Source organism: Mycteria americana, chromosome 6 (genome assembly GCF_035582795.1).
Source record: "Mycteria americana isolate JAX WOST 10 ecotype Jacksonville Zoo and Gardens chromosome 6, USCA_MyAme_1.0, whole genome shotgun sequence".
Lineage (NCBI taxonomy): Eukaryota > Metazoa > Chordata > Aves > Ciconiiformes > Ciconiidae > Mycteria > Mycteria americana.
In genome coordinates, this window is record NC_134370.1 from 59,441,936 (window position 1) to 59,467,426 (window position 25,491).

The 25,491-nt window shown below is 39.0% G+C and overlaps 1 protein-coding gene across 4 annotated transcripts; it reads left to right on the plus strand.

Moving 5' to 3' along the window:
* Positions 1 to 301: 301 nt before the first annotated feature.
* Positions 302 to 24,623, plus strand: GABPB1 (GA binding protein transcription factor subunit beta 1). Of its 4 annotated transcripts, none has more exons than XM_075506128.1 (9): positions 302 to 404; positions 7,741 to 7,848; positions 8,741 to 8,908; positions 9,393 to 9,587; positions 10,723 to 10,870; positions 11,222 to 11,335; positions 16,278 to 16,463; positions 17,808 to 17,923; positions 22,822 to 24,623. In XM_075506128.1, exons 1-9 carry the CDS (start codon positions 402 to 404, stop codon positions 22,972 to 22,974), a joined length of 1,191 nt encoding a protein of 396 aa, XP_075362243.1. In that variant the 5' UTR covers positions 302 to 401; the 3' UTR covers positions 22,975 to 24,623. The 4 variants fall into 4 exon arrangements, with proteins under 4 accessions (XP_075362243.1, XP_075362244.1, XP_075362246.1 ...); XM_075506129.1 differs by lacking the exon at positions 302 to 404 and adding an exon at positions 491 to 640; XM_075506131.1 differs by lacking the exon at positions 302 to 404 and adding an exon at positions 4,937 to 7,401.
* Positions 24,624 to 25,491: the final 868 nt, after the last annotated feature.

A 25,491-nucleotide genomic window follows, 5' to 3' on the forward strand; every position in this document is an offset into this window, starting at 1 on the left:
GAGGCAAGGCAGCAAAGTCCTTGCTTAGACAGGGGACCCTCGCCTGGGAGCACAACCGGAGCCCCAGCAGCCATGAGGTGGGAAGAGCAGCCCCAAGAAGGCCGGCGTGCGAGACGGCGATTCTCTTTCTTATTTCTTAGGCTGCTTTTAGGGACCCCCCACCCCGGCACGGTGACAGCTCGCCTCCACCCGCCGGGGCCGGCCGAGGGCGGCGGGCGGGCAGCGCCCTGCCCCCCGCCGGGCGGGAAGCAGGACGGAACATGGCGGGCCCCTCCAGTCCCCGCTTCCCCCGCCTTTCCCCGCGCCGCCGCGCATGCGCGGCAGGCGGCACCGAGGCCGTATCCCTCCGCCAAGCCCCTTTTGTCGGGGATATTTGTGTAATAAGATAATACCTGCACCCCATGGTAAGTGCCGGGCGCCCCTCGATGCGCTGCCCGCGGGCGGCCCGCGCCGCCTGACGCCCGGGCGCGGGCTGGCGGCGGGGCAGCGCAGCGCGGCGTCGCGCCCCTCCCCTCCGCTCTCCGTGTCCCTCCGCCAGGCGCAGCGGGGACTTTTGTGTGGGGCTTTTGGGCGCCGATGAGCGGCGGCCTCCGGCGCCCCTGGTTGTTGTTGCGGCGGCGGCGGCCGGGCCGGCAGCACGGTAAGGCCCCATCCCCGTGCCCTGTCTCTCCCTCACCCCCCCGGGCCGGCCAAGCTTTTCCAGGTCAGTCTGCGCCTTTGTATAGGGCCCTGTTACCGGATGTGGAAGTTGATCTCTTCGCTGGTAAAAAATAATTCCACTTCCCCCGGAACCCGGCGCCGCGGCTCCCTCCGCAGCGCCCAGCCCAGCCAGGATTTCCTGTTGGGGAGAGCGGGCGCGCTGGCCGGCCTTCCGGGGACCCCGCCGCGCGGGGGGCGCGGGCAGCGCGGGCGGCGGCCTGGGCCGCGGCGGCGGCCTGGGCGGCCCGCGGGGCGCCGGGCGCGGCCTGTGGGGCAAGGCCTGCGCCGGGGTCGGGGGCCGCTGCGCGGTCGGCGGGGTTCGGGGACGGGTCGCCTCGGGGCCCAGGTGCCCGCGCCCGCCTGCGGCGGCCCCTCTCCCGCGGCTGCCATACAGGCCCGGGCGAGCGCGGCGCCCCCGGTGAGGGGCCCAGGCGCCGTGGGGCAGAGCGGGGCCCCCCGGCTCGTCCCGCGTCTTTCCCCGCCGGGCAGCCCGGTCTTGGGCCGCGTGGGGACGGTTTCGGGCCTCGCGTGGGGGGGGGGGGGGTGGCCGGTTCCTGTCACGGCCCGGGGGCGGCTGAGCTGCGTGCCGGTGCTTGGCGCCAAAGGTGCCCTGAGGAGACGCAACTTCGGTGGGAGGGGAGCGCTTCCCTCCTCTGCAGTGTCCCTCACCCGGAGTCTGTAACTCTTGCTTTGGACTCTTAATAAAGCGTATGATGGGAGCATAAACGTGGGATAAGATGTGTTAGTTCCGACTGTTCTTTTTCTTTTCTCTCCTAGTAGTCAGAGTAGTTTCTGTTGGCGAGATACTGTCTGATAGCACGTCGGTGAAATCCCCTGTAGGAAGTCTTATGTGCTTAGAGTTTTTAACTTAAAGCAGTTGTATGTTGTCCTTTAACCTTCTTATTAAGGTAGCTTTTATTTAATGGCAAATGCTGCATATTAGAGTTAATGTGCTAAAAGTTGTGAGTGCACACGTTGGAGTACTTTAGCTTAATTTTTTTTTAAATTATTCATGACTTCTGAAGTATTAGTAAGACTAAGCAGTTTGGTTGAAGTGTGTATGCACATAGAAATACTTGTAAGGGTACATAAATCTGCTGTGTAAGGTTAAGAGTCTACATGGCAAATCAGCATACGCTCAGTGTAGACTCTTGTTTGTGACCCACTTTCTTTGCTGGAAACAGTTTGTTTTCCAGTTATTTTGGGCCTATGTGTTAGGCAGAAACTGTTGAGGAAGATTCCTTGTAATAAAACAGATGCTTTAATTAGAGAGGCTGGTGATTTTTGTTCACGGATATTTTCAAGTTTCAATTAATGAGACATACTATTAAGGCTGTAGTATAGCGCAAAGGCTACATCACAAGCCCTTGGATTCTTCGTGTTAGTCATAGCTGCCATAATGTAACTTTTTTGGTATCTAGTGCCAAACTTATCTGTGAAAGCTTTGTAGTTTGTTGGCAGTGCCAGCCCAAATCTTGGTTGGTGCCAATGGTTCACCCTTGTTGCATAATAATATTTTTTAGTTGTTGCATTTTGTTGCAGATAATGGCCAAATCTGTGCTGTCCTTTTTAAGGACAAGACTTTTCTACCATCTGCATTATTTAATGGAGTTATGTTGATGATTAGTGCTAATTTAAATTAATGTATGAACCTAATTGGAGGACAGACCTGCATAAATACAGGCTTAATTTATCTTAACCACTAAGCTATTCAACGATATGTTTGCTTTTCTGATCTCTTTTCTCAGATCAGATATTTTTCATCTGATGCATACGTAGTCCAACATGAAAGTCTTGTTGCTGTTTAAACAAACTAGAGAGAATTTAGTTACAAACACAACACAGTCATAGAGGAAAGCTGAAAGCACTGGAATTAAAGCTGACTGCTATTAATATATTAGTGTAATTTTCGTTATCGTGGCAGAAGCGTGGATACTCTAAGCCTATGATCTTTATATTAAGATTTGAAGCATGTAATGGGTGTGAGAGATGATGGGTCTCAAGCTATCTTCCAAGTATGATTCTGCTGCATGTCACTTCAGTAGGGAAATCTGTTTAATTAGCATTTTATGGAACTTTGTCCTGGGGTTTTTAGGAATGATTGCAAATCCTTATCATAGGTATAGTGTATATTGACTCAGTTTACCTTCTGGTAAATTGCACTGGTGCAGTCCGTGCTCTTCTAGTGTAAGTATGTCTCTTCTAGGAGCATGCCTTGGTAGAAGTACACTGGCACCTGTGAGATCTCCATGTTAGTAAGTGTTCTGCAACAACTGTTTTGTGCCTGTTGATTTTGACCAGCTGATGTCTACCGCTGCAGTGGTAGAAGGGGAATAAAGGCTGGGTCCAGGATCCTTGGGGCAGGACAGCAGTCTGAAAGGTGCTGTGATATTTTAAGCCAAACTTAATCTTCTTTGGACTGCAGACTCTGCTGCTCTGTTGTCTGTAGGCTGTGGTGTGAGACCCCAGGTTTCCCAAGTTGCATGTTTTTCAGCTCCTGTCCCTCCCCACAGAGCCCATTTTACACACAGTTCCACCTAAACTCTGGTCAAGTGCTGTTACATACCCCTCTGGTAATAGCACGATGTTCGGATTTTTACAGAATATATAAAAACTTAAATCTAAGATGGATACAAAAAAGCAGTATGGTTTCCTATTGAACAGAAGTAAAATAGCAATAATAATTCGATGTAAATTTTAATTACCAGTTCATTGTGGCATCTGGCTAATGATACTGTACAGAATGCATTGCAGTAATGAAATGTGGAAGTTCAGGAGGTGGTTAATGCAAAGAAGTCCAAACCCAGCAGAAGCTCTTCCCTATTTGCTCAATTGTAGACAAAACCCTCTGTTCACACAGTTGTGTAGGAGCTGTTAGCAGTCTGAAAACATACTCAGATTGCCATAAGAATAACTATAATAGTCTCAAGACTTTATTTCAGAGCCAGTGATGTTTTTATTATCTGAAAGAATCCTCTTGCAAAGCATTGCCCAGCTGTCATGCTAGCCAAGCTTGATGGAAATGACACTGTTACTGAAGAGTACCCTCTAACACAGTTCAGCAGAGTTGATTTGTAACACTACATAGAGTAGCAGCAGTACTTAACAAAGAGTGCTGCTTTGAGATGGAAATATTATTTCAATTTTAAATATATTTTATTGTACTATATATAGAACAGCACAGTGATACTATCAAAAGCAATTGTAGTGTGACTAACTGATCTCAAGAGAGCAGCTGAAGAATTTTGCTGGAAAGGGAAGAAAGGGAAATTCTGACACTGCAGACCCTTCTTGGTATGTCCCAGTACTAGCAGTGGAAAAGTATGGGGGGAAGTGTGGGGCATGTTATTACTCAAGGGTTTCCTGACCTTAACAGTACTGGTGCTTGGAATGGTCTGCCAAGTAGAAATTAGCTTTGGGTTGACTACTCTTGAGAAATTTTGTGAATGCTAGTATTCATTGGTTAAAAGTGACTAAATGTGCATGAGTCTTTTGTTGGAAAGGCCTCTTAAGTTGCTGTTGTTAATGCATTATTGACATATAACGTGATTTTTATTTTTGAGTTCAACAGTGTAATTTTGCTAGTTTTTTAACTTTCTTCCACTAGGTGGTCCAAGCATGCTTTCAAGTACCCTATGAGAACCAAAACTCTTACTTCATTTCTAAATAAACTGGTGTCATTTTAACTGAAGTTAAAATTCTACATCATGAAACATATGTAAACTTCTGTGGTGCTTTAGAATCATAAATTGTGTAGGTTGGAAAAGACCTTTAAGATCATCAAGTCCAACTGTTAACCTAGCCCTGCCAAGTCCACCACTAAACCATGTCCCTAAGCACCACATCTACACATCTTTTAAATACCTCCAGGCATGGTGACTTAACCACTTCCCTGGGCAGCCCGTTCCAATGCTTGACAACCCTTTCAGTAAAGCAATTTTTCCTAATACCCAGTCTAAACCTCCCCTGATGCAACTTGAGGCCATTTCCTCTTGTCCTATCACTTGTTACCTGGGAGAAGAGACCGACCCCCACCTCTCTACAGCCTCCTTTCAGGTAGTTGTAGAGGGCGATAAGGTCTCCCCTGAGCCTCCTTTTCTCCAGGCTAAACAACCCCAGTTCCCTCAGCCGCTCCTCATCAGACTTGTGCTCCAGACCCTTCACCAGCTTCGTTGCCCTTCTCTGGACACGCTCCAGCACCTCAATGTCTCTCTTGTAGTGAGGGGCCCAAAACTGAACACAGTATTTGAGGCCTTACCAGTGCTGAGTACAAGGGGAAAGTACTTTGTTCTTGTTTAAGATACAAACACTTTATACCAACCAAGAGAGTGTTGGTAATACATGGTAATGAAGGTTACATCATGTATGATCTTCCACGTGCCTCTTTTTTCCATGTGCCTCTTTTTAGAACATTTCTTACCGAGTGTAGTACAATGCTGTTTAGTTTTGCATTGAGATGAGAACTGATGTACTGTCACTCTGACAGCGTGACTACAACAGTAGTGGTTCAGAGAGACTCTGAAAAGGTGTCCCTCTCAGGTTGAAGTTTTTCCCTAACATCTCCTGGGAGTAAGACTTGTATTTTGCAGGCCACCATAATTTAATTTTTTTGTTGCTTGATTTTGCTGCATGGGGTTTTGGTAGCTTTGCAGCTACCAAACTTTGCAGCTTATTTCACCAGTATAGATGTGGTCAGTGGGTTCTGAATGGGTAGTTGTTAAATGTACAGACCATAATTTAATTGACCTATTTTTGTTATCTAACAGACATCAAGTATAAGCTTGTTATCAAGGCTGTCTTTTTGGTTAGTGGAGAAAGACAGGTATATGCAGAAGGCAGCTCTTACCATGAGGGTGTTCGGACACGGGAATGAGGCTGAAGAAGTGGTGGGATGTTCATCCACAGAGACATTCAGAACTCAACAGCACCAAGCCCTGCACATCCTGAGCCTGTTGGGCTAGCTTGGACTGGGATTGAACTAGGTGACCTTGAGAGGTCCCGGCCAGCCTCAATTATTCTCTAATTCTGATAGGAGACTATTAGTTCCTTTTCTCTACTGGTGTTTAAAACAAAAATAAGTATGAAGAAAAGGAATTGTCTTTCCAAATTAGTTCCTAACTTCAGTATTTTGCATTAAGTTCCAGTTTTCCTTTTGCTTCTGAGGACCTTGATGTGGTGGTACTAGACCACCCGAAAAAGTGTATGTGTCTGTGTGTGCTTTTTTCCTTCTTAAATTGCACCCCCCCAGCCAAAAAAGAAAAAGCGCCATATAAAGAGAGTGCTATATTCTGTTATTTCACTGCTGTACTTGCCAAATGCCCTCTCTGTTCTATTATTGTTTTATATAATTACTCCTAGTGTCTCCTTTTAACGGGGACACTAGGTTTTCTCTTATTGCTGTTTCTCTTTTGCTCTTTTTCTTCATGGAAGAGAGTCAGCTGTTTTCTCTTCCTCTGCATCTGACTCTGTGCTCCTTTTTCCCTTCCTTTTCCCATTGTCAGTATTTGTCCTGTCCTGCCACCTTCCTGCTCCTCTTCCCTTTTCTAGCTGGAGACAAATCAACATGTCCATGTGTACTAGAAGGATGGACATAAATGGAGTATTATCTTGGTGAAGGGGGTATTGCTGCCTGCAGTCAGTTCTGTAGACAAAGAGGTAATCTGCTCCAGTTCATGGCTCTACTGATACGTGTTGGAGTTCTGCATTTGCAGTATTTCCATCTCCCTTTCTAATTTCTTCCAAAGTCAATAGCTTTCAGCTTATTGAGCAATATACCACACAGATTTTGCCAGCTGAGCCAGGTACAGAGAACTTTCTAAACACGTTGGTTTTGTGATAGAAGTGTATGTTTAAGAAAAGGGATAAAAAATGATCCTATTGGGATTTCTTTCTGAACTGATATACTCTAACTTTGTGTAGGAAATTGGTTGCATGGCCTTGCAGCTGCTGTTATTAGTAATACAGGCTTAAATTTGCTTGTGACTGGAAACCAAACTGATGAAAGTAATTCCATTCTTAGCGTCCTGGTAGTGGAAAACATAGGTATAGGACTAAAATGTTAATAATATATTTTGGTTAGTAGCATGAGTTATGGTTTAGTTCTAAATTTTCTTTTTACTGAACAAATTTAATAGCAAATATGAAATAGAGTGGGTTTAAAAAGATGTTATCCTAGGAAATCTTTGATGCAACAGAAACATAGATGGGTGTCATTTGTCTACATGTAGTTTTGCGTGCTTTGTATTATATGGAACTTTTGAGTGCTGTAAAAGGGCGATTATCTAAGGATAATGTGAAAGTTTTTCAGCTAGTATCTCGGTCATGTCTCAATCAAAATTTTGCACTTAACGTGTTTTTAGTAACTATAGACAGTTGAAGCAGGTAGTATTTGTTTTCATGCAGACATTTTAGTTCATATATCTGAAGCAAATAGTACAATAATATATGCCTATTGCATCAGTTTGTAGCTAGGAGTACAGAAATAATTTTTTAGGGTGAACAAAATGAAGTGATAGTGATGGACAAGATGTTAGAAAGGTGTTGTGTTTCATATCTATCTAAATGCATTTACATAGTAGTACCTCTTAAATATGTATAGGCATTTTGGATAAGTGAATATAGTGCTTTTGGGCATGTGACATAGCAGCCATGGTGTAATACTATTTGAAAGCTGGACAAAGCTGTAGCTGGTTGCACTATCAGGTGAGAGCTTCTAAACCACTTTCTGCTGTAAGAAATATGCATCCAGTTCAGTTTAAATTTAGTTTGATATAACTTTGCAGCTGCTATGGTTACAGCATTGTAATACTGAAATCTTCACCCCAGTGTCAGTTCTGTTTGGCTGACAAAAGTAATTCTAAAATCAAGCTGCTTATTGCAATCAATAAAGCTTGTTCTCATGGTTAAAATACAAACTCCAGTTTTTTAACTTTTCAGAGTAGTTAAAAAATAATAATTAAAAAAATGACAGCGGCATTTGTGTACTTGAAATAGTATTAATGTTATTATTTCTTCTTTATATTCCTTTATGTCCTTCACTAGATGTCACTAGTAGATTTGGGAAAGAAACTTTTAGAAGCTGCGCGAGCAGGTCAAGATGACGAAGTTCGCATTTTGATGGCAAATGGAGCACCTTTTACCACAGATTGGGTAATGAAAACTTTTGCAGTGTTTGGTCAATCCTCTTACTTTTCTCACCTGATGGAGAAAATAGGATTATTACAATTAAGCATTTATACTGCAAACCTTGGGAGTTTCTTCTTGGAATTCTACAGTCACATCATCTGATGTCTAATTCAAAAGTATAATTGTCTGTTTCTTCATATAACCTCCTATTGATTTTAGTAACAGACTGTGAATGAGCTTGTTCTGGTGGCTTTTAAGATGAACTTTGGAATGGTTAATGGGAGAAAGCAGCAATCATCCTCCTAGTTATTCTGTTTATGTATTTAGTATAGTAAGAAGTCTGAATTAAGAAAGCAGTCCCAACTACCTAATAAGTGCAGCTGAGAGTTCCCTGATACAGGGGCTCTGAGTTGTCTTTTGGAGGTGCCTATTTTTGAATAGGTTGTATAGGGAGGTCAGGTACCTAAAATTCTAGGGTATTTACAAGCCCTTGAGAGCCTTAATCTACTTAGTGACCTAACTTTCGAGTTGACCCTGTTTTGAGTAGGAGACTGGACTTAAATGACTTCCAGAGGTCCCTTCCGATGTTGGTATGGCGTATTGACCAACAGTAAAAATGGGGTTAGGCCCCTTGAAACATCACACCTCAAAAAGACAGAAAAAAAAATAGCACAGACCTCAAAGTTGCTTCCAGTGAGCTGTTTTTAGTGTCTTGTGATTATTGGGGGGGGGAATTAACTTTTTTTTCCCCCTCTCTTCATATTCTGTAAAAACCCTGACAGTTTCTTTCCTTGAGACTGCAAGGCAAAATGATTTTGAAGTGGTGGCCTGATACCTGAGTTTGATAGCTCCAGAATAAGAAGAAATACTTCATACTGACATCTATTAAAACTCCACTTTTTCCGTTACATTGTAGTTGGGAACGTCTCCACTTCATCTAGCAGCACAGTATGGACACTACTCAACAACAGAAGTGTTGCTGCGAGCAGGTGTAAGTCGGGATGCCAGAACCAAAGTGGACAGAACTCCATTACATATGGCAGCATCAGAAGGCCATGCCAGCATAGTAGAAGTCTTACTTAAGGTAAAGATTACTGAAAGACTGTCTGAGGCGGGATATTACAATGGTTTATGGACAAATTTTGCAACTTCCTTTTTAGTCATGAAACCAACATTGAAATGATATGAATATTTATACTGTGTGAATTGGGTGCTTTGTCTTCCTGTTAAACTGTAATTTATTTGACCATTAAAATCATCATGATTTCAGGTGAATTATTTATTGCTGTTTCAAAATAAGACTACTTCTTAATTTGATGTTGTGTGGGTAACAACTTTTAGAACCGAGACACGTTATGTCTTAGGGAGTCTTTCATCTGTTGAGGTAATTTATTTGGTAGTGAGATTGAAGTACTTTTATTAAATCTGTAAATGTAAGATAACAGGACATTACTGCTGGAGAAAGACAATTTTGGGCTTAATTCTGTGACCTTCATTATTTCATATGCTTCTTCATTATTTAGTTCAGATACTTCTAATGACAGTTTATGCATTGATCTTGTTTGTAGCATGGTGCTGATGTCAATGCGAAGGACATGCTCAAAATGACTGCGCTTCACTGGGCCACTGAACATAACTACCAAGAAGTTGTAGAACTCTTAATAAAGTATGGAGCAGATGTTCATGCTCAGAGTAAATTTTGCAAAACAGCATTAGATATTGCAGTAGACAATGGAAATGAAGACCTTGCAGAAATATTACAGGTAACTTCTGATTCATGATGTTAAGGGAACTTGCAGCAAAGTACTTGTTTACGCATGGGATAAACTAAGCTTTTAATATAGCAGCTGTGAGGCCCTGTATTGACTGCTAATGCTAAACTCCGGTCTAGTTCATAACATGGAAATGAGATTAACGTTAGTAAACATTAGTTGGCCAAAGAGCGTTTTCACCACCTACAAAGTCAAGGATAAGTATCCTTTATTTTCTTAAATTTGAGTGTTGTAGTACACAGAACTAGGTAGACTCTTCACAAGCAAGGCGTAAAACTTAACTCCCTACTCTGCCGGATATGTTTTGACTATACCCTCATGTTCAATTAGCTTAATATATGGATATTAATTTTTTAACAATTGGAGATCGGGAGAGAATAGGTGGCTTTTTTTTCCAGAATTAGGAAAACTAGGATTGAATTGTTGGAGAAGTGATTGGGATCGGGATTATAATAGATACTTCCATGGAAATGTATGCTTGCTGTTCAATAGTGTTCTTAAAGGCAAATTAAGTGCTAAGCATTACTGAGAAAAGAATAGAAAGCAAATGAAAAAATACCATTTTGCCACTGTGTAAATCTGTTGTTCTCCTACATCCTGTCCTGTATGAACTTCTGGTCTGTTCCTTTAGCCTCCTCTTCATGGCAGAAAGGATATAGTAAATAAAAGTCAATAATAATTCAAAGAAAGACAAAAAGAAGAATGCCAGCTACAATTCATGGCAATTACTAAGCTGTCGGAGCCGATTTTCATGGCATATAGCTGCCACAGCCGTTTTGGTTCTTCAGGCCTCCATTTTAGACACTTGAGCTTGCACATCCACAAAAGGGCCTTGTCTTTATATGGTCCTCTTTGTTTACAATAAATGGTAAGGAGAAGTAGCAGTGTGTTATTATTCTCTTTGACTTCAACAGACTTTTTGTCTTTAGATTTCAGCCAAAAAAAAAAAATGTTTCTCATGTACTTACACAGAGCACAAGATGTGACATGATGTGTGTATATTGCATGAGTATAATAAGGGAGATCCTCCCTGTTTGAGTGGAGCGTGCAATAATTCTAGTTCTTACAAGGTAAATAACTTCTTTATACCTACAACTGGAATGGTACTATTACCTTTGTCTCCTAGATTGCAATGCAGAATCAAATCAATACGAATCCAGAGAGTCCGGACACTGTGACGATACATGCAGCAACACCGCAGTTCATCATCGGACCTGGAGGGGTGGTGAACCTAACAGGTCTGGTATCTTCTGCAAATACATCAAATGGAACAGGTATTTAGATGGCTATAGGATAGCTACTGGGATTTTATACTTTAATTGATTTTCACCATTTAGTGAAAAGGCTTGAGCAAAAACAGTGGTAAGAATAGAGTAGTTACCATGTTTCTCTTCAGTGTTTTTTATGTGTTGTAAATATCTAGGTACTTAAAACAACAGTCTTCACAGAGATAAATTATCAGAAGTTGTATTTGCTTAACAAACTTGCCTTCAGAATAGCATTTTGGTTTAGCAGAATGTTGTTGAGAACAGTGTGTGTATGAGAAGCTTCAGTGCAATAATAATAAAAAAAGGGACTTCACTGGTTTTAAATTTATCAGCTAACTTTTTTTTTCATCCTACTAGATGAAACAGGAGTGTCTGCTGTACAGTTTGGAAATTCATCAACATCAGTATTAGCCACATTGGCAGCTTTAGCAGAAGCATCAGCTCCACTGTCTAATTCTTCAGAAACACCAGGTTAGAAAGCCAAGTCATTTAACCTCATTTAATAAACTAAAAGTACGTAACTGGCGCTTTTGGAGATACAGTTCATACAGAAATGAGACTACAATCTTCCTTCCTCTTTTCAGCATGAGCAAAATTTTTCCTTTATTTTGACCTGGATGGTGCCAGATTTGTATGTACACTTATTTCTTAGTAAGATTTCTGACCACAACTGGTATTTCTGTGCCTAATGTGAGCAGCATTCATCTTGCTGAAAGCACGCATAATTCAGGAGACTGAGTTCACATCTTTGGCTACATACAGTCTAGTTGCATTTGGTGGAAGAATGTTTTCTTTGAATTCTTCTTTCTGTTAAGTATTGGGAAATGGCCGCCAGTGTTGTTTGCATATACTTTGTCAGCAGTTTTCTTAATCTTTCACCCAAAAGGCAAAGAATATTTGGTGATCTTAATGTGCAGTTTGCCCATTAGAATGTCTATGGGTCGTCTTTTCAACATTGAGGCATTCTGCTTGCGTTTATAACAATATGTAGTGATTAGCATGTCCCACTTCAGGCAGGTGCGCTGTCATGGCACTTCCAGTAAACGTCAGCCTAGCAATACATTATTGTCCTCCTAGGCAGAAGCAGCCTGCATCCCTCACTGCAGCTGTATGCACACTCCCTTATTCCATAAGGCCATGACAAGAAGCCAGAAAGGCACAAGGAATTCCATTGCCCCTAGTTCCCAAGTTTTGCATTCCTCTTTCTTAACACAAAAACCCTTCACCCCTGCCTCATGGATCTTTGCCAGTTACTGCTTTGTCTGAAAAAAACTTTGGTCAAGGTTCCATACTCTGCAAGTTGCCCTGGATATCTTTCTCCATTCTTTCTGAATAATGTGGTGCTTGCTTTGTGTACTTTTTCACTTTTGTTCATTACAACATGCAAAGTGAAGAAAGAAATGGCAGTCAGGAGTCTTCTAATCAAAGTGGATAATAAAGACTAGTCATTACTAGTAACAGGTTTGAGAGAGAGAGAGATATAAGTAAGGAAAAGACCTCCTTTTGTAATTTAAGCAAGTTGTAATACCATCTATGATAAAGTGTGACCAAAAGCTTCTGAATTACTGAAAGTTACTTTATAAGAGGACGCCACTAAACTTCTGTCCCAGACCATATTTTCCAATTATGGCATATGTTAATATCTTGCCATTGCATGAAAAAATCGGGTAAAACTAGCACTTAGGAGATCAAGTGCTATGTTAATTCTTTGTTAGCTAGCTTTGGGAGACAGAAATCTCTAGTTTTTGTCTCTGAAGTAGTGTACTTGAATAAAAACTTCTGTTATTCTGAGAGTGCCAAAAGGTGTTTTGGTGGAGACCTGGCTTTCTAAAGAAAGCTGTGAAGTATTTAATGCATACTTTACTCACCCAGTGCTGTTTTGCATACATTGCTCCCCAGTTTTCTCAGGCAGTATGATATGTCTGTAGCTACTGGAGTTTTATGCTAGGCCAGATTGCTTTTTTGTTTATTTAGTATTTTTAGTATTTATTATACTGACATGTAGCACTATAGCCTTATTTCCAAGTTAGCTTGGGATTTTGAGCACTGATTAGTGATGTGATATGTAGCAAGAATGTGCCTAACTTCAAAGCCAGTGACTGGAGATCACTATGGAGAGCAACAACCCTCTGTCGATCAAGGATTTATGATGCTTATGGTAACCTGAATTTTTCTGAACACGTTTCTAAAGAAATGCATTTATTTTGCTTTTTTGTTGCTGATGGTCAGTATGATAAATTTTACAGAACTGAGATACTTTGCGTGGCCAAAGTCTTTGGTACTTAAAAGTTCTCACAGAATTCAGCTCTGCAGATGACATCATTCTTAAGGAAGCAGTCTTCACTGAAAATATAGAAGAATCTGTACTCTCAGACTTGTTGGCATGACAGCTGCATCCCAACATATACCTGAGTTTTCATCTCTCAGTATTTTGAAGTCCTGCAAGATTTCTTCTTAATAGAGCTCTTCTACTACTTCTCAAAGCCATACTAAGTATAGCTATACTATTTTTTGACATTTAAATATTGCAAGTGAAGCGGATGATTCAAAACCAAAATGCAGTGCCTTTAATTACAGAAGAAGCTGCTGATGTTTTCAATCAATTAATATACTTCAGTGAAACTCAGATCTAACTGTAGGAGAGAGAAACTCAAGAAGGGATTGCATGGGATTACAGAGCATTAAATGTGTATCCAGGACTCAGTAGTAGATAGACTTTGGTAACTAGCTGAGTGTTCCCATGTTTTGTGGCCCTACCCTTGCAGCGGTGCAGCGTAACCTATGTTACATGTCACTGAAGATAAAAATTATTAGAGAGGAGGCAGGAGATGACAGGCAGGAAGGAGTAAGCTTGAAGTCTTGATGCAGTAGCTTCCCACCTTCAATAATGCAGTGCGCATCATACCTAACCCTCCTGTTTGTTTCAGTTCTGCTTTGATTTTTATGCAGATGTGTGGGTAATCCTGCAGAATCTTACTGTCTGCAAATTATTTCCTGGGTTCTTACTCCTTTAATAGTTTATAAAGTATAAAGAATACAAAAGCAGCTTTTTGTCACCTGTGCGTCAGTAGTACATGTGTTCAAGAAAAAAACCAACCCAACAACAACAAAAGCCCCCTTTTCTTTGTGCTCATCTTGTAAAAGATCCATTTATAAAAACTGTCAAAAATTGTTGGATTGAGAGTTCTGGTTTTGACTCTTACCTTGTATTTAGCCTCCTGTATTTAAGACTGTATAAACTTGGACAAAGCACTTAGGTTTTGCCTTTTATGTTGGTTCTGTCTAGGTTTTTCTCTTCTTTCCAAGTTAACTTTACCCTGATCTCTTCCCCCTAGTTCCTCATGTCTTACAGTTAAAAACACATCAATTTCATAAAACCAAAGAAAGAAAGGTGCTTCTCACTGGAGCTGAATAAATCATGCCTTTTTTAATTGTTACTCGAATGAAGTGTATATGAGGACATGGACGTTACGTACAAACGTGGTGCATAATGTATGTATGGAACTCAGAGTTGGATTAGAGTGGTTTAAGATGTGTATTTGGAATGCAGTATTTGGTGTGCTTATGTTGGAATTAGGCGTATGTCTTACTGCATGTGCAGTTGTTCTCCCCCTGCACACACTGCAGAATAAAATAATGCACATTAATACAGAGATTCTTGAAAATAATAGTGCTGCTGTTTTAAATGACTTCAGCTTTCCTTCAGCATGTGAAGTAGTGTCGTAACTAGTGATTACATGGATATAGATATGGAAGGAGAGCAAGGGAGGAATAAGGACTGTATTGATGGGGTTATTTTTCTTTTATATAGAATAACTTCTTTTTAGACAAAATCTCCATTTTTTCTTTCAAGGTCTGGAGAAGTCCTAATAATGTTTCCTTCCAGAACTAAAAGCCCAACGTTGAGTTTGAAACTGAAAGATCAGAGCTGTTTGCCACAGCAGCTAGTATTGGCACTTGCAACTTGGAATTTTTGGTCACAGTGGTCTTTCTTACTGCTGAGCCTGTTCTTGGAAGCTAAATCAAGTTCAATACAACACCACTTATTCATGTAGGACTTACTGTTTTGGTTTGCTGAATAAACACTTTATGAATATTTAAGCAGTGCTGTAGGACAGCAATCTCTGAACATAAAGATCTTCAGAAGGCAATGACTGCAGTCATTATGTGAACTACAGAGTGATTTTTGTGTGTGTTATATTGTAATTAACTTAAAAGATGAAAGCTTCAGGGTTTTATCTACCTTCTCTCATCTCGAGCATCACAACACAGTCTATAGGGTTTTAATTTCATCTCTGTAGATAGAAAGCACTCTAATATCTGTTATTTAAATCAAAGGCTTTGCTTTTACCCTGACAAATTGAAAATAAATTACAGAGTTAGTGTGCTTGAAATTCTGTGCTTGAAAATTCTTTGACTAGTGTGCTACTAGTGATCTTGCTCTTCGTCTCAGTATCTTGATGTTTTTTTTTTTTAAAAAAAAAAGGCGGTAATGCGAGACCCCAGTTACAGTGTATAGTGCAAGCTGTGGTATCTGTTGTAGTTCTGAATGCAGTCTTCCCCTTATCTTACCTTGACTTATAGATGTAATATAGAACTGTGAGAGTTCACTGCTGTATACTCATTATCGAATCATGAATTTGAAATATTTAGTTGAGCTGGGATTTTTTATTTTTACTTTTACCTATAAAATTATATACATACAATGTTTGTTTTCCTTTTTTAGCTTTATCTTTCTCCTTCGAAGGGGTAAAAATGTCAGCTCTGTAGAACTTTTCCTTTAGTCCTGTTTCATATTTTGTATAGTAAATAAATTTGTGATTGTGTTTGAAGTACCCATGTAGTACAGACAAAACTTTAAGATTCTCTAGAGGTCTTTCAGTCTGTTACTGTCTTGAAGAGTGTTATTGTAAGCAGAGAAATCAGGGCTGGGTCCTGAGGTGTACACCTGGCAAGGCACTTGTTGAGGAGTAGTTTCAAGCTAATATTTCAAGTTTCATTTTCTTTTTTATTCCGCTGTTAGTGTAACTTAGTCCAGCTTGTGTACAATGGAAAAGTTATTTGTGTTCTTAAAAACAACTCTTGTTCGTGCTGCCACGTTAACACTGAACCCAAAGCATCAGTTTTGAGTGGAGTCTATCTATTAGGAAACATGCTAAATAAAAAAATTATTATATTGAGCAAGGTAAACCAGGACAGAACTGCATGTATATTTCAAAATGTTAGTGCTTTATTGTTGGCCTGGTGAAAGATTTCTATTAACAATATAATGTGTAGTAATGCGTTAATTGGGGGGTGGGGTCAAATTTTGAAAGACATGGAAGAAATTTTTTCTCAGCTGTACCAAAATGCATTTGAAATCATAAAGCTTAATTTATAAATTTACTTAATTCCTTTACTAATCTGTTGATAGTTGTGGCCACAGAAGAGGTTGTGACTGCAGAATCTGTGGATGGTGCTATTCAGCAAGTTGTCAGTTCTGGAGGTCAGCAAGTTATTACTATAGTTACAGATGGCATTCAGCTTGGTAATCTGCATTCGATTCCAACCAGTGGAATAGGGCAACCAATCATTGTGACCATGCCAGATGGACAGCAAGGTGAGTGGAAACTTGTACGGTTTGAGCTTGAGGAACTATGTTAGTTATAGTAATAATAATAAATTGTTAGGTGCAAATAGCTTGGACAATTTTGTGTAATTATCAATTTAAATATATCTTTGAATTCTTATACTGCAAAAGGTTCAGACACATGAGCTATTGCAGTTCAGTGCGTTACCACGTGTCAGCTGAGTCTCTGCATTAGGAGAAAGAATGGAAGAATTACTAAACTGTATGGAAGAGAAATAGGACATTTAAGGGAAAAGTGATAACTACTTGCTTTGCCTTTAATAAGCTTGATTCTTGCAAACTCGTTATGAAAACCAGAAGATGGAGTAAAGCAAGAGCCTTCTTCCACTACTTATGCTGTTGCCTTGCTGGAAAAATTGTGGGGACATGAAGCTTGGATTTAGAAATCTGATGCATGAAGCAAGCTGTGCAAGTCCCATGGAGTGTGTTCTGATTAGAACAAAAGCCAAGTCTTAGATGCTTGAGGTTTTAGAGGAGCAGTGGCAGACCAGTGAAGCCAGGGTGACAGAAATTGTCCCGTTGGGCCGTATGTACTTTGTGGAAGCTGCTAGTGTAATAAGTGCCATTTTGTGACATGCGTGTGTTTTGGGTGGTTTCTTTTAAAGATGCTCTGCCACTACTATTTAGACAAAAATGATTCCTTCTCTGGTTTCTCCATGAGGACTCCCAGGGTGGAGTTGTACACTGGAGACAAATCATTTGGTTCACAGTCTGTCTGAACAAGTACAGCTAGTTATCAGACAGCATGAATGTGTGTAGGTAGTAATTGAAGTGACAGTCACAAGATTTATTTGCCAGATGGTTGCATGAGTAAATTAGAGTATGAATTTCTTTAGATCCCTAAATTTTTTCCTCCAAGGTTAATAACTACTGGATTTTCAGATTACCTAAGGTGTTCTAACTAATCAAAATCAAAAGCCAGTTTTGTATTTAGTATTTGCTTCAGCAACGTTATAAAGGAGATGGTCTGCTACATAAGTTACAGAATTGACAGACTGGTAACTGTGCTGCAATTCACTTCCATGTCTGTTTCCTCTGTGAAAAACAGCAATGATACTCCAGAGTGACAGCTAACTATTGTAGACCTCAGCAACAAAGAATTTTAAAATTCTTTAGTAGCATACAAGTAGCTAAAGTTTATAGTAAATTTTCCCCGTACTGACTTTATAATGCACATTATTACATAGCTGTGTTTTCATAAGGGAAAGTCTTTGCATGTTATTGCTGTTAATAAAGTTACTTAATTATATGAATTTTATATAGTGCAAATATTGTTTGAAGTAAATGTATTTATATGTACAAATATGTTTTCAGTATTAACGGTTCCAGCAACGGACATTGCTGAAGAAACTGTGATAAGCGAAGAACCGCCAGTGAAGAGACAGTGCATTGAGATTGTTGAAAATCGCGTGGAGTCTGCAGAAATAGAAGTAAGGAGTATGTTACGTGATATGTGTTAACCAGAGCGTTCAGCACTGAGTATCTGGTCGCGGTTTTTTGTGTTGTTCTAGAGTTTAATTTCTGTGTTACCACAGAATGAAGTGCGTGAAACAATAACTTGTTCAGTCTCCCCTGTTACTGGAATTAATCTTTTACAGAGTTCTAAAAAGAATATAGGAGGGCTGTTTGCTTCATCCTTTGGTCGTGCACGTAAAAGTGACACTTGTTTAAGTATTTGATAACTTAACTTTTTTGTTTTTCCTTTAAGATCACTAGCTAGTGTTTAAAACTAGCTACCGATATATTATCAAGTATCTTGACTCTTTCCGCTAGCAGTGAATGAGAGTACTGTACCCTCATCTTTCTGTTATGACCACATGCTTGCCCTGATTGTGAGATCATACTTTTAGCAATGTTTCCTTTCCATTCATGATATCTAGATAACTGTTAATGGAAATGTGAAACAGTAAGATTCTGTGTTTGTCAATTTTTATCTGCCCCCTCCCACCCACCCCCCCTTTTTTTTTTTTAATTCTGGAGCAGTTTACTATTACACATCTTTGCACCATCCTGTTTTTTTAAATTATAGTGCAGAAGACCTAACAACATTGAGAGAGCTTTTCTTTTAATATATGACAAATAGATGTAGCTGTTCAATTTAAAATTATAGCGCTCTTTTTTTTTTTTTATATTAACCACAGTAGGACAACCATCTAATTACTTCTTCTGTTACTTCTACCTGTGCTGACCAGTTTTGGTCAAAAATTTATGAAAATTGCTGTCTGCCTTGACTAGGCTGTAAGATCTCATTTTGTCAACTCCATGATATTTCATTTATCAAAGGTTGTATTCTCCAACTTCTGTTTATATTATTGAATTGTGCCTAATTGAATACTTTTTATTGTACAGTATGTGCTATATGTTATCCATGTCTAATAACAATAATTACCACCTTTCATCACTTGCTTTCCTTGTCCTTAAGTTGTCATATCAAATACTTTTGGCCTTTGCAGCTTTGTGGTCATTACAGGTTATCATGACAGTTGAAATTTTCTTGCTGCATTTTTTTAAATGTATGACTGTTACAATAAAAGCATTTCTTTTGTTCACACTTTTAAACATCTGCCTGAATTATTCCTAAAGGAAATTACATTTCCTTAAATATTTTAATAATTCTGTTAGGTGAAGGAAAAAGAACTAGATTGTTTAAGGAATAAATTGATCTGTTCCTAATTACACATAGTTGGTATAACAGTACAAATAATTCTTTTAAGGGGATTACCAGTTTCAGTTATATATTTTAAACACATTTCTCAAATATCGAAAGAAGTTGGTTTAAATTAGTTACTTTGTGTTACTTTTAAGTGCAAATTTTGATGACTGACTTTGTCCCTGCCTGTACAACTGCCTCTGTGGAGGCCAGTTGACTTCAGGAGCCTTATTGTGGTTCACAGGGGTATGGTGCTACCTCACTTTGGTAACAGGGACATTAAAGAAGTGCACATAAAGTTGGTTCACTTCAAAATTCATCATCATAGAAGGTGGTAGATACTTGAATTTGGAGGGAGTGGGACCCCTCCCCTCATTAAAATATTTTTTTAATGTAGAAAACCACTATTTTTTGGTTTCTTTGCCTCACTGGTGATTCATTCCTTTATTTCATTATAAAGACTTGATTCAAGGCTAAGAGTGCTTTCTTCAGCTGTTCTAAATTCATAGCGTATGAACAGTTAACTGTGGTTTGAAAGTCTTTAAGTTGAACATCCTCCCATTCATGTGAGGTGACAAACTTTCTTGTGAAAGTATTGTGAACGACTAAAGCTGTAGTGGTGGTTTTTGATTTTTCTCTTTTGGGTCTGTTAAGTTCAAACATTTCAGTTCATTTTGAAGAGTGATAGCAGTTTTCCTAAACAGTTTGATATTTTAAACATAGGATGGCAGCAAAAAAAACCCCTGTCACACAGATACTCTGTTTTTCATTTTCATGCATAACTCATTAACATACAGTGATTTTTATTTTCATTCTTGAATTTGACTGTCTTTCCCATGTTGCATGTTTGAAAGGTGACACGCATTAGAACCAGGACAAACATTTCATTAGACTAAAAAAAAAAAAAAATCATAATTGTGAATTAATTATGTTGATGAATTCATATCCCTGCTTGGTTTGGTTATTTTAGTTATGGGTGTCCCTGTTGTCAATACATAGACTGTTAAGAAAAGTTACATGTAATGAAGAAAATTCCCTGATCAAATAGAAGATTTCTTAAGAGCACTCAGGATCCTCTAATTTGATTTTTACCTGTGTAGGTTTTTATACTGATACAAAAGGACTTCAGATAATTAGAACACTTTCAGTTGTGTTCTAAAGAATGCCCTAAGAACACTTTCTGGATTTGATTAAATTAATAGACCAGATATAGTCCTCCCTATTCTAGATGTCAAAGTTAAGGAACCAGTTTTCACTGTTCAGTCCCCTTTAGATCTGCATTGCTCCTCCAGAAGCATTGGTTTCTTTCCACTGCTTAGTTAGGCAGTATACTTGGCCTCAATTCCTTAACTCATTCTGTTTACGTTAGGACTATGACTGTCTAAAAACTACACCTATTAGTTGCTGGACTAACCTACATGCTTTGAATTGCTAGTCTGTCTGGTAGATACTGGGTTTATATTCTTGTCTCTGCCACTGAGACTTACTTTTTTTCCTTTTTTTCTACCCCTTCCTTAATGTGTTATACTCCTTATGGGTACAAGGCTCTATTTCTCTCTTCTGTGGGAAATGCTCATAAGATGTGGTCTGAGAACCTCTGCACCCCGAAATGTTTGCAGTCTGCACACAATCCATAGTAGTGATAGCGCCTTGCTTTCTGTAATGCATCGCAGAACCACTGGCCAGTGAGCTACTGGTGGTTCTTATGCTTCTGCAGCCCAGCAGACAGAGCAGCTTTGCTTCTTGCCGGTAGTAGATTTCTGGTGTATTTTATGTGACAAATTCATGAGATAGATAATGCCTAGCTCAGTATATCCCAGAGCTGAGTGCCCTTAAGAGGAAAGGGTTGCTTTCCACATGTAGCAGGATCAACTGTTTTGACCACTTCCCTGAGAATTGTCTTGTCGCTCTTTTCACCAACTTTCTACGCCACAAGGCTGTTTCACGTAAGCTGTTGGCTCCCCTTAAACTACATAGATAACTTACAGAAATAGCAGTATGTTTTGGTTGGACTGGTGCTGGAACACCATTGGAGTATTCCTTTGAGGTGTAGGCTCTACCGTTCATTTGGCATTCGTCAGTCTAGTTGCTACATGGGTTGGCTATTCATAAAGTTGCTTAAAAAGCAGAATTCAAATTTTCAGAGGTGGAAGCTGAACTTCCTTTTCAAATAAATAAACAAGATCAGATGAGCTCTCATTTTATCAGCATATGCTCCAAGTAAAGCAAACCCTAGCTAGCTTCTGTCAGCTCTTAAAGCCCTATGTAAAATCAGGTTGCACTTAATGGAGTTTGTTCTGTTCTGTATTATAGCTAGTCTTTATAACCTGTTAATAACATCTCTCCTTCACCTGTTGTTTTTGCTATACAGATGCTGCTGTTAGCAATGATCTGATCACCTATGTTATTATATTCCAGCACATTCAGCACAGCATGTGACTGCTAAATGTGACTGTGACAAGTACTGAGAACAGTAGCAAGTAGAAGGGAGGCAGAGTATTTTGTATTTTCAGGCTCTGACCGTGAAAATATGTGAGTGCATCAAAGAGGTGAAGAATAGGGATGCTGTTATGGGGGTGTGGGAGGAGAAACTTCTAATAACTGTTTGAGGTATTAAATGGGAATGTGATACTGAACTGCTGGGATGGGAATAAGGTGAAAAGGCAACGTATTTACACTGGGCCTCAGTTTTTGATAAGAGTTTTGTTTTTCTGGGAGATAGCTCGCTTCTCTGACAACCTCCCTCCTGTGGCTGCTTAACAACTACAGTGGAAAGAATGATTTGAAATCAAATACTACCTTAGTCATAAAAGTATGATGTACTTTAATGAAATAGTATTTGGCTGAAGATCAAAACAAAACTATTTTCCAAGCAAATTGCTTTTTCAATTGGGCTCAATGCAGCATCAAACAAAATGACAGTACCTACGTCACTGGAGATAGAAATACATTCTCCTTAGTGCCTAAGGCAGCTTCATAGGAAGTGGCATTTTCCGTATTATTTTGCTTGGAAACCATTTTATAGCCATCCCCAACAAACTTGTATGCAGGATGGAGCATTAAGTTACTCCTTTTGAATTGATGCTTATCTGGCTAAATGCCTATTAATTCATAAAAATGTGGTGTCTTTGGGGATGTAATTATACCTCTGGTTCGCATAGTATCAATCACTTCAAGTCACTTCATTTAGAAATCAGTTATGTGTATTTTGGTTAGTGGGCACCTGTCACTTTCCAGTGCAAACTGCTGTTAGGTAACAGGTTTCCATTATACTGTCTGATTAGAAATACAACAGAAAGGGACAACCCTGTTAGATTGGATTCCAATTTTAAAAAGTAACAAAGGGAATTGAATCATTGGAGAAATGTTAATATATTACGTTAGTATTTGATCACCATGCTTCCACTTTTTTATTTCACTCTTTTTCCATGAAGACTTGCTTGCTATCTTTGCAGCTAAAGAAACTTAGGTTTACTATATTTACACTTCAAGCCTTATTGTGGGGAGTTGTCTGGTGTAATAGTTCATGTCTGATTTACACAGCAGCATTCGTATAGGTTTGCCTGAGAACTGAACAGTTTCTACATGATACCCTAACACTTGAGCTGCATGTAAAGGAAAAGTATTTGCCATTTTAACTTGTATTTGACAAAATATTGCTGGTTCTGTTTCTAATAGGAAAGAGAAACTCTTCAGAAACAGCTGGATGAGGCAAACAGAGAAGCACAAAAATATCGTCAGCAGCTTCTAAAGAAAGAACAAGAAGCAGAGGCCTATCGGCAGAAGTTAGAGGCAATGAACCGTCTCCAGACTAATAAAGAAGCTGTTTAATAAAAAATGAACATACTGCAAAGCCTGTTACTTTCAAAAACCTGCAGTACAATCTTGAACTGTACTCTATATAGGTACAGACACAGGATTACATGATAGAGAAGATGCTACAAGTTGATAACTGGACTTACACCGTGAGCTCTGATGAATTTCTTGTAACATAAAAACTCTGAATTTAGAAATTGTGAAAAGTATTTAAAATGAAATACTGTAAATAGTTCTTTTTTTTACAGTTTCAAAATGAGTTGATAAATCTTTTTGAAGGGATCCAGAAACACGAGAAGCCAATGTTTTTGTGAAATTTTTGATTTTAGTATGAATCTAACTTCTGAAAAACAGAACAGTTTTAAGGGTGATGTTGTTGATTTAAGCTGACAACTTGAAAATGAATTATGTGACAAAATTAATTAACAGTTATTTCTACATGGTAACAACTTAAACTTCTCTGAATAAGACATTTCCAGGTGGAAATCTTTGTACAGCTTTAAGTAGTTGTCTCAGATTCTCTGAAAACCATTTTTGGGGTTTTTTTTATTTTAGGTGGTGAAATTTTTATATTTAATTTCAGATATATCCAAGTAGATTTACATGTATATGAAGCTAATATTTTTTAAACTTTTCAGTTTGTACATATGCTGCATGTTTTTATAATTTCTGCACATACATCTTGCATAGGTATTTTTCAGCAAAGATGAGAAAAATTATGAGAAAAATGTTTAGCCTATAGGTCATTTGAAGTAAGCTAGCAGCCAGTTTTATTGTGGATGGTATATTTCTTGGAAGAATGTAATTTGTAACTAAAAAGAACAAAAAAAAAATATCTCAATTTACATATTAGAGGCAATTTAAAATTTGGTAGTGGAGGCATTGAAACTTCACTTTGTGTGTCTTACAATTTTCCTGTACAAACACTTTAAAGTTCAGTAATGAATGGAAAAGAATGTCTCCACTGGAACACAAATAGTAGTTCTTTTAGAATATTCCTATTGATCTATTTTCCCCAGTAGCCTTGAAATTATTTCAGTGATACATTTTTTCTAAATGGACTTTTGCATTTTAATTATGCAGTTGGACAAGTAATTTTTTTATGTTGTAGTGATGCTCTTCTTAGCTAGCATCATTGTTCTTCACTGTGATACTGTGTTTGCGTGTGTCTGTGCAGTGATCTATTATGCTTAGGATTTATATAGCACGTTACATCTTCAGAGCATTGTAAAATCTTTTAAAGAACCCTTACTGTACTGCCTGAGGCAGGTAAGTGAGTGTTATTGTCTCAATTTTATAACTGATATAAGTGCAACACAGGGAGTGTTAAATGACTGGCCCAAGACCACATGAATCTGTGGTAGACCTGGGAATAGATCTCAGGAGTTCCTGGCTTCTAGTCCTGTGCTTAGACTGAGCTGCCTTAAGATTGTTCAGTGCTGTGTTACAGTAAATTTTGAACTACTGTGCAGATTCCTTTTTTGTAAGATAAAACTCTTTGTGCTTTGCTTTGTTGTTCCATGTTCCACTGCTTTTACAGAATTGTTTATATAAACTTAAGCAAAAAGTCTAGTTTACCTATACTGTACACAGAAGAATTACCCTTAAAACTGTACTCTGGCCTACTTTTTCTATTTTACAATTAAATATCTTTTCCACATATATATAGTGTAGAATCAATTCCATTTCAATTGTTGTTTTGTATGCGCATTAGAAGGTCTAAACTGTGCTGTGTTAGGCATTCAGAAAAATATGAAAAAACAGTTTTAGGCTTAGAATAGCCTTCAAAGGTAGGAGGGAGGAGTGGGGAAAGAATTGCATTATACAATATGAAGTAAAATCGTCCTCCTTCAAACTTTGACTTGAGTTTATGGAATTGGCAGTTAGGAAAAAGTCCTAAATATCCTAGAATTGGTATAAATTTGGCAAATTTGATCCTGATTGGCAAATTTGACCCAAGAATAATCAAAAGATAATAAAAAAATGGAAAATCTGTGGTGGTGGTTTTTAGAAGTGTTTTCAAGGACGTAATCATGCTCAGCTGGTACTAGGACTTGAAGCAAGCCTTGTGCAGTGACTAACTGGAAGTTACTATATTTTAGGGTTTTTTTCAGAAACTATCCATTATGTTACTAGTGAATGCAGGAACCAGTTAGTCAAGTTAAATGTGCTGGTTGGGCAGTGCTCCGATTGAATTATTCTGTGATCAAAATAATGTTTGTGTCCTCACATCCCACAAACTTAACTACAGTTTAATCTCTGTGAACTCTTAATAACGATAAGGATTTCAACGTTAGTCTGAGTAGTGATAGTGGTAATGTTCACGTCCACATGGAGAATTTCCCACGGTTTTGACGGCACAGACCTTTGTAACAAACAATGAAAAGAACCTTTTCTATTCATTCTGCTTCCTGTGAGCAAATATTCTATTCCTTATTGTCTGTAACGAAATCCTTCCAAGTGCAGGGTAGCTATAACAAAAATTTATTTATCACAGGCAATATTTACCCTGCCTGTAATTCATTATCACCT